The following is a 9,789-nucleotide window of genomic DNA, read 5'->3' as shown; positions in this document are numbered from 1 at the left end:
TCCCTGTTGTCTGGGTCTAGTGTGAGTCAGGAAGGTAAACTGAGGCTTTAATTCATATCAGCTAAAGTAAAAGAATGAAAAAGCAGGTGCTGGAGTTGAAATATCAGTCTCACCACATTGCATAACTTGTATGTGATTCACACTGTGACTGTGCTCATTAGACTTGCTCATGAACCACAGAGGCTGTGAAGTGATACTGTGTGGTACTGTGCTTCTTGGTCCTGAACCCTAAAGACAGGAAAACATAATGTTTCTGGCCAGCTGGAGCCTAAGGGTTAAACATGGTAACAAGCAAACAGGCAGCTTAAGCTTCAGTGAGTTGCCTTTTGAGGATGTACTGCCAGTAGTATTTTGTTATCATGGCTCATGATGACAGCAGTACATGTGACCTGCTGTTTTGTATGGGCCCAGAAGGATCATAGAATGTCAGGGCCTGGAAGGGACCTTGAAAGATCAAGGATGGATTGTATCTTTCTTAATAGATAGCATGTTCCTACTCAGAAGAAAAACTGCACAGAAAAGCCAAGTAACCTAAAGCTTGTGTCTGTGCACAAAATAAATACATTTTACATAATTTGATTCTATTTAGCAAGGGAGGGAGAAAGAAAAGAACTAATATTTAAGAGCAATAGTTGTAGGAAAAATGTAGAAGGATGAAATGAGGTTAAGGAATGACTAATTCTCTGTCAATGAATTAACGTCTATATTCTGTGCTGTCCATCATTATCCATACTAATTAGGAGTTTCTAGGGAAAAAAACCCCAAATGATTGTACTGGCTTGTGGTTAAGAAACTACCTTAAGACACAAGCACCAGTTCCATGCTCAAAGACTGTTTTATGTTACCCAGCATGTTTAAATTCAAGGTTTCAAACCTCTTTGTCAAAGAGCAAGTGGGGGAAATTATATTCTCCAAGTCTAAGACTAAGGTCTGTTAGAGATCTCTGGAGGTGACATGGTCCATGGTAAACTTTACTGGCAAAGACTAATTAAAGAGAGGTGAAGACAGGATACCAGACACCTTAACAATTCAGAAACATTAAACACAGAAAACTGGAACAGATCTTTTAAACAAAACCAAATTATTTGCAGGAGCACTCTCGTGCCAACATGTGCATTACACAGCTTGGATTCAGAAATGATTTTGCCTTTTTAAAGAAAGGGGTGAGGCTTGAAAATACATTTGCTGCATCCCAGGAAGTAGGTTCACTAAGAACAAAAAACACATATTTTTTGCATTAGAGAGAACACTTTATTATTTCTCTATCATTCTTTGCTTTTTTCATAGTCCTGCTGAAATGCTTTTGATTGCATACACGTTGGAGATAGGTTATAATAAGGTGTGTCATTGTTCCTTATGTCTGTTTATAGCTTTTGGTTATTGCCAGATCTCATATACTTTTTTATGACTTCTGAACACTGTTTTGACTCTAAAGGGACATGATCAACCATTTACACTGGAAAAGACCTGTAAGTTCATTGAAACAACTAAAAACGACTGCATCGCCTTCTTAAGGACATCTACCCCACAACAGACATATTAAGCAGAGCATTTAAAACTGTCCTGTATGAGGTGTTTTTGTTTTTTCAAATCACATGTGAGTTTCATCAAAATAAACCAGTGCTTGAGTATTTCTAAAAGTCTCCTTTCTCAACTTTAAAACGCAGTTCTTCCTTTCCCTGCTACTCTGTATTCTGCACTCTTTGTACATTAATTTTGCCTGCCTACTGCTCGTTGCGCAGTGTAATTAGACTTGTCTAGGTTTCCAGGTGTTTACTTCCTTATGGCAGATGCAGTGTTACTTGGGTTAGTAAGTTAGAGGGAAAAGTTAGGTTTTAACTGTTCGGGTTTTATCATATTTTTAAAATGTATAAAAACAATTTTCTCAACATGTGGTGCTTTAAGTTCCCCTCCTCTGTGCTGTTTTTGGACCTGGAGTATTCTGAAAACAACCTCTTTTAAAAAAGTATTTTTAAAACCTCTTACTGGAATGCATTTGATGGGACTTGCTCAAGGCAAATGCAGAGCACTCAGAGACCTATGAAAATGATCTGTGATGGGAGAGCAGGGTTGTTTGCTTACCTTTGCAGGACACATTCTATTCTGCATGCACCTGTAGGAGTTTCTGGGCACTCTGAGACCTATGTGCACCTACTAGCAGAATACAGCTCCCTGATATCCAGAAATATGTTTGGACAGAGTGCAATCTGCTGATTGTAAGATTCTGGTAGAAGCTAGACCTTTGGCCAGAAGTGCTGAAATGGAGGCCTGAAAATCTTCTCTGTCAAGTCCCTGCTTGAAGGATTATGCATCCCCCTCTGGATAACAACAGCTGCAAGAGTTCCCATGCCATCAGTTCAGCAAGGGTTACAAGGCTATCTTTGTTCATATGGGATGGCTTATAAAATACATATGCCAAAGTCTTCATTGCCAGGAACGTAGCTTAGCTCCCCTGATTTCAGAACAGTAATGGCAGACCATGTCATCTGATAATCCATGAAGTTTTATGCATTTATATATGAATTTCCTATTGGTTTAATGGACAATTTAACTGTTGCTTTGTTGAGACAAATCTTGCTTACTAAAGGTATCAGATGGGTTCTTTTAGTGGTTCTTTCTCCTCTTCAGTGATCATATAATGGGAACAGCCTTTAGGTGCTTAGGATTATTCTCTTTCTGTTACCTATTCCCACATGTGCAAGCACAGTCCTATAGAATTGCTGTAGAAAGGATGATTTTTTTCAAGTAAGAGAATATGAAGTAATATCACATGAATTCCTTAAGCAGTATGAAACCTACCTCTTGTGTGTTTATCTACTAGAAAATAAAGACAAGACTCCACTCCCTTTACTGTATACAGGTTATCAACAGAAACATTCTGAAAATGCAATTTTCCTAAAATAATCCCTGAATTACCAGTGAATATCTCTGCAACCAACTAGCAAAGAATGATAGGTCTAAGTCTAGCCCAAGTGTGTGAAATCCTTTCTGCACAGTTAAAATCCTTTCTGGACAGTTACCAATTCTAACAGCCATGTGAGGGAGAGTGAGAGGAGTATGGGATAACATGTAAAATCAGTCTTGTTGCATGCTGTTGAAATTTCAGAGGAAACAGGCTTATGAACCAGTGAGTGCTTGAATACAATACAAAAATAGTAATTTTAACTTAATTCGTGCTTTTATAATGCAGGTAGTGAAACAGCTTCTTGGGCATACTCAGAGTCTGGAGAGTCTTATTTAGCATGTGGGACGGAAAAGGGTGGAAAAAGTACTATGTCCTGAGGAGTGCACTTGATGCTTACTCACTGTAGAAAACTATTTGTATAAAACAGTCTGAAAAGAATTTGCTGCCAATCAGCATTTCAAACTTCTCTGTATAAATGCCTGTTAGATTAAAGACAGTCATCTGAAGCTCTGACTAGTGGTAAAGTGGATGAAACTTCATCTCTGACAACCTGAATCCATCTTTGGTTACTCTTTCATTGCTTTATACAGTGGCAACAAGACGATTAGGATTAAACTCACAAAACAGCTATCCTCTAGTCACTCAAGTCTTATATAAAACTAACATGTTTTTTTTCTGAGATACTTCCTGGTTCATGATGGCAACACCAACTGTGTGAAGACAGTTGTGTTAACTGGTGCATGGTCTTCCATGGCGTTATGCTCCGACTCAATCTTTTAGTGAGTTATAAGCTTTTGTGGTTCGGGTATTGATGAAATCCGCCTTCTTAAAGTCAGCCTTTGGAATGAAAGAAAAAGAATAATTCATTATCTTCAGTGCCCATTCTGCAAAGAAAAGTGAGTTCAGCTGCCTAAAAGCAGCTGGAGCCACGGTAAAGGTCTAGGCAGAGTCCTCCCCAGTCAATGGAGACAAAACAGGCATCTCCCAAGAGTGACTCCTTTCATTGGAAGACAGGTGAGATAAATCACTGGAGTTGCTTAACTCTCTCCACTGACTGCATGAGAAACTTATTCTTCTAGCTCTGCTCTACAGAATCCTAATTCCTGGCTGACTGATGTCAGCTGAGGTTATCCCTACCTGAGCAAAGAGTAAAGGGCAATGCCCAAATGACTCAGGAGTTTATTACTCTCCTTTGATTAAATTATTTCTGTTGCTTATTAGACTTTTCAAACATCTAGGCAGGAGGCAGCCTGCAATTTTCAGTGCTGTACTTTATATCTCCAGGAGATGTGATTTGCACAGGAACAGTGAGAAGCCTGCATTTTTTGAAAACTCAGATTTAACAAATATGTCCTACAGGCACACCCAAAGTACCAATGACTTCAGAAAGTTCATGCCAACACTGATATTGCTGTAGTCAAGCCAGGAAAGTAGTTGCAAAAAAAGAGAGACAACAAAATTCAGTTAGAGTTTCTATGACTACAGCACCCTTATTCTAGAATGCAGGTTTGTGGATTGTGGGGCAGTTTACTGCTGAGTGATGCAGGATACAATACTGAGTAACTTCTTTTGGAACAAATGAAAAAAATCTAGATGAAGAAAAAAAGCTCATTAATAAAATACTAGAGGCTAGAGCTTGATAAAAAGGAATAGTTTTAGGCTATAGGGAATGTTAGGTAACAGAAATTCTGAACAGGGAGAAAACAAGGAATGAAAACATTCTGAAATGCAGTTTGGAGGTAGATAGGTTGAAGTCAGCCCAGGCATATGTTTAAAAAGCAGTAACAGATCTACACAAAGAAAGAAAACATGATTGTGTTGGCTGATTCATGCTGGACATTTTTTGTTTGATTTTGCCTGTAGCAGTAAATGTTTGCCAACGCCTTTCACAGGCTCTACCTTTTTGTCTGAATGTAACTAACACCTGGGCTGCCAGACCATACAAACAACAAGCAGAACAAAACTGCTCTGATTTTAAAGCAGGAAGCTGCCTCTCCCTGTCACTGTTTTTGCTGGCAGCTTAGGCTCTCTGTGCCAGGTTGTTCCAGTCAGTGGTGGATGCATACCTACTGTGCATCACTTCTCAGCAGCTAACACTTCTGGCAGGCAACAGCAGTAATTTTTGAAGACTTTGCCAGTGGATATAAAACCACAGAGTAAGTGCACACTGAACATATAAATAAGCAAAAATTAAGGACACAGATTATTTGTGGAGGATTATGTACAAGTAACAGAAAGACCAATTCAGAGACCACTTGAAATTCTATCATAGGTTGTTTCTTAACAATGCAGACATCCTAAGTTCCTCAGAGTGGGCCTAAAAAGCCCTAGAGAGGTCTGAAAGTACAGATTACATTGCTTGCTCTAACCTAGATCTTACCTTTTTGTAAGCGTTGTGGAGATCAGTATGGGACCACAAGGAGTAGAGGAGAACTGAAGCAGCCCTACTAGCCTTGTTGAACATGTTACTGCAATTCAACAAAAAGCATGTTTAAATTCCCACTTCATAATCACCCTGTATGTCCAGACTTCAGCAAATGTAACCTTGTAGCATTTGTTCTGCCCCTTCTGGCTCCTAAAAGCTGGTTTACTGGTCTTTGGATGTTCTAGCATGTTTCATACTGTCCTGAATACTGAAATAAATGAAACATACTTCCTTTTCCTCCTCATTCTTCAAAATTAAGGAGAAATTCAGTATCTAATAGCCTTCATCTTAGAGCAGCTGTTCTATTATTCACTTTCAATTGAGGAAAATACACCTCAGTGTAACAAACATTTGAAAGTATCTTACCCAGAAGTATAATCTCTAGTTACTTAAGGTTTAAACTATTCAGGGCCTCATGAGGCCTTCTTTACTGAGATGAATTTCCTCTTTCATTTTGTAAAAAGAAAGAAAGGTGAACAGAATAATTACTCATAAAGCATTAATTCTCTTTTGAGTTGTATGCGATTACACATTGAAGAATGATTAAAGGAATTTCAATTCTATTCTTTAAACTGCCACTTTGCCAACAATTCTACTAGTCCTATAAAAGGTACGCCCAAGATTACTGCTAGAAATTGTCAGTGCTGTGTTACAAGGAAGCAGAAACAAAGAAAATTTTTTGGGACACATTAAAATACAGTAGTCAAAGACTATATAGGTATCTTGGATCATGCTGTGCAGTTACCTTCTGAGGAGTTATTTTAAATGCTGTCAAATTTAACTGTGGATGGAACAAGTGTTAGAAGAGATTTTTCTGTGTTTCCCAGCATCTGCAATTCTATTCAATCCGCAGCCATTTGTTTAAGCTGTCCTGTACCTTGAAATGCCATTTTCCCTGCTCTAAGCAGCAGAGGTTGCAGCTCCCTTTTTTCCTGGGAAAAGGAGAAGGGATGGAGGAAGACTTCCCAGTCATCTTACCTGTCATTCATGCTGATGGCAATAATCTTTGGTAGGCCATTAGCACTCAGAAGAAGTCGTGCATTATGTGAACTGCTCTGTGTCAAATTGTACAAGGTGTAGCAGATGGATGCTGTGGTTTCACAGACAATATCAGACCCTGGGACAGACTCAGGAAGTACTGAGACCAAATCGGGCAAAACTTCTCTAGCTACAAGTTGGAAGAGAGAGACAGGCAGTTCCATTACTAACAGGTGCAGATTTATCTAGTGGTCCTACAAGACCTTATTCCTTTCGTTATTGTCTATCAGGGTGCTGTACGTTCCCTCAGCAGAGGCATGGTTTCGTATTGCTTTACATTCCCGTAAGTGAGGTTGCCACTAAATCAGACAGTATGTGTCTGGCCACATATCCAATACATTAATACCTTGTGCAGTGAGGTTAACAGGCCTAGGCTAGCAGCAGGGTGCCACTTCCCTGTGTGTCCTATAAGTAATCATCAGTATAATGACACATGTCACACTGAGAAAGGGTGACCAGAGCACAACTGTTAGTGCTGCACTTGTCAACAGTTGACTATAAGGGGATACACACACTCAATTTTATGAGCCAGTGTGTAAGGTATTTATTTCAGAGGAATGTCATATTCTAAAGTCCATCCCTACTCAGGAAATGTATCATTTTGACCACAGTGGATGTGCTCCTACCAGCCAACCAAACAGCTCTGAATGTCAGCTTAATACCCTGAAATCTGCTCTATACACCAGAGCTGACAAAATTACTGAAGTCAGCAAGAGCTCATAGAGATGTTCCCACTATAAGAAGTAGAACTGGGCAACAGTTTGTGATTTCTCACAAAAGATTACATTGCTGTGTCGGCATGGAACTCAGCACTCGCATTCCTTTACCCTATCTCAATCAAGAAGAAAAACTTCCTCTCCAAACTGTGTCTTCCAGTATGTGCTTTTTGAAAGTAACATCAATGGAAGCATCTGATGAAGAGTGTACAATTTAGATAAAAACTATAGTTATAGTCTTTCTTAGGCAAACCTCTTTTATTTTCTACCTTGTATAATGGTTGCAAATATCTGAACAAAAAAATCTACTAAACTCACATACAAGTGTTTTCCCTCATTCTTTCTTTTTGGTTTTTAAAGAAAGAAGTATTAAAGAGAGCAGAGAAAGGAAGTCTTTGCTTACCTATATCACTTCGCAGAGAGGTGTTGCGAGACAAGTTCCTGAGCAGCGAGACAGCTGTCTTCTTTACTGGCAGGTGGCTTGTGTGCAGCATAGCTCGAATACCTGGAAGGCCATCTGCCTTCTGAACAACAGTCTGGGCCACCGCAAATGGCATCTGTTATAAGCCATGTGACAATAGTGTGTCACTTCCATGAATGTCTTGGCTCATTTAAAAAAAACTGCAGCAGATTCTCTACACCAATTTATGCACAATTAAAATAGTTCAAACAGAGCTACATATGAGGTGCAACAGAAAAGGAATGAGCTAAAAAAGAAGTTTTGCGGTCTCCTTCTTCCACGTGCTCCTTGGCCAGCTCTTCAGATAGAGGTCACGACCCTTCTTCATGGATTATGTTCCACAAAACCTCTTTTCTGGTGCTTTTAACATCTATTCACTATTAGCAAATTTTGCACATGGAGGTACATACAGAGTGAGAAGGTGCAGTCACCGTATTTGTCAAGCAAGAAATAACTGAACTGCCGAATATGATTTTCTCCAACTTCCTTCACCAATTCTGTGAGACAGTGACTCATCAGTGATCATTTGAGCTCAGGGTGATAGGCATGTTGCATTGCAGTCCTACACTCGCATTATCATTAAGAACTAAATAGTAAGACAAAGAAAGAAGCTCACTTACTGGTCCAGTGCCTGCTGTGAGGTTCTGAAGAGCTCCCAGGGATGCTTCCTGGGTATAGTTTCTGGTACTCTTTGCTATTAAGGAGAGATATATCCTAATCAGTGTGGAATGCCAGAGTGATTCAACACCTCTTGGACTGCTCTTTTCCTCAGGTAGTGGAATATCCTGTTGCTTCTAAACATGTAAAGAGATCAAGCCTTTAGAAACAGTGACCTTATATAACTTTATGCATCACAAGCCAAACTAGCCATTTGGTAAGTTTCTATGATCAGATTATTTGCAGAGTGCCAAGCTGTGACTGCAAGTGACATGTAAAATGCCAATATTATACCATCCACTCCATCCAAAAAGAGGAGATACATATAGGGGAAGCTGTTTTTCAGCCCTTGCAACTGACACTACATGCTGAGGACAAGGAGGAACAGAACAGCCAGACAGAGTTGCATGTGGATGGAAGAGGAGAAGGCAGGACAGACTCCAGCAAAGTCAATGGATGGAGAAGGGTTATCAATCCTATTGAGGTATCCCAAAATCCAGAAAATCATGGAAGTGGCAATTACTTTGTGTTGGTTTCAATGGCGAAACTATCACAATGTCCAGCTCAGTGGTAGGGCATTTGCACAACTGCCATACATGGTACAGCAGCTGAACAAGACAATGAGTTTTGAGAAAGGCTATCAATACATTTGTATTATTGGGGGAAATAAATGCCACACTACCAGATACATTAGTAATAGATTAGGTAGACTGCAATCTTATTCTCCAGTTGTTGCTACAACTAATTAACACAATGAGATGAAACTAAACGTGCTTTACCTCTTTTACCTTTCTGCTCCGTGTTCCAAAACAGCCTGGTGTTTTATCATTGCTAGAAATATTTCTTCTTTGAATATATATGCTCTGGGCATATGTCTCTGGGAGTTCTATCTCTAGCTGGTAGGAAAGATTGTGAAGAATGCACACAGAGTTCTCTGTGGCCTAAAACAAGAGAAAAATATAAATCTTGAAAGCTTTGACATAGGTTGAAGGGACATGTATAGATTTGGGAAGAGCTTTCATTTTTGGATCTTCAGCAACTGACTGCAGAGGTTCTAATGGTTTACAGAAGAACTAGTCTTTGTGCCAGTGATCCACAAGACTGCATTCAGACTGAAAAATTAAACATGCCCTGGGATATTCCTGAACACTGAGGCCAACTGGCACACAGGGACTGCATTTGGAGCAGGTTGCATCCTTATTGGAAATGGCCTTGGGACATTATAATTCCTCAATTATGCTTGGAAATTGTTTGGGTGAGTGCTGTTTGGCTGGAGGGCAGCCCTGACCTGGGGGTCTGAATTGATGAAAAGCTCAACAGGAGCTGGCAGTGTGCACATGCAGCCCAGCCAGCCAGCTGTGTCCTGGGCTGCATCAAGAGAAGCGTGTCCAAGGCAAGGGATGTGATTCATCCTCTTTGCTCTCATCAGACCCCACCTGGAGTACTATGCACAGTTCTGGAGCCCCTAACACAAGGACATGGAACCGTCAGAGCGAGTCCAGAGGAGGGTCATGAAGATGACCAGAGATCTGGAGTACCCCTGCTATGAGGACAGGCTACAAGAGTTAGAGCTCTTCAGCCTGGAGAA

The 9,789-nt window shown here is 40.0% G+C and overlaps 1 protein-coding gene across 3 annotated transcripts in view; it reads right to left on the bottom strand.

The window, feature by feature from the left end:
* Positions 1-1,228: 1,228 nt before the first annotated feature.
* Positions 1,229-9,789, bottom strand: part of PKP2 (plakophilin 2) — a 43,633-nt gene continuing 35,072 nt past the window's right edge. The window contains exons 8-13 of one of the 3 annotated variants that reach the window (XM_064155551.1): positions 8,981-9,142; positions 8,165-8,338; positions 7,488-7,641; positions 6,309-6,447; positions 5,286-5,373; positions 1,229-3,742 (exon numbers count right to left, since the gene is read on the bottom strand). In XM_064155551.1, coding sequence (XP_064011621.1) covers positions 3,674-3,742; positions 5,286-5,373; positions 6,309-6,447; positions 7,488-7,641; positions 8,165-8,338; positions 8,981-9,142 — 786 coding nt within the window. In that variant the 3' untranslated portion in view covers positions 1,229-3,673. Of the gene's footprint in view, positions 3,743-5,285; positions 5,374-6,308; positions 6,499-7,487; positions 7,642-8,164; positions 8,339-8,980; positions 9,143-9,789 lie in introns of all 3 variants that reach the window. The other 2 variants (XM_064155550.1, XM_064155548.1) reach the window with 2 other exon arrangements.

Source organism: Pogoniulus pusillus, chromosome 15 (assembly GCF_015220805.1).
Source record: "Pogoniulus pusillus isolate bPogPus1 chromosome 15, bPogPus1.pri, whole genome shotgun sequence".
NCBI classification, from domain to species: Eukaryota; Metazoa; Chordata; class Aves; order Piciformes; family Lybiidae; genus Pogoniulus; species Pogoniulus pusillus.
The sequence above is the reverse complement of the archived record's forward strand: the minus strand, read 5'-3'. Positions and strand labels throughout refer to the sequence as shown.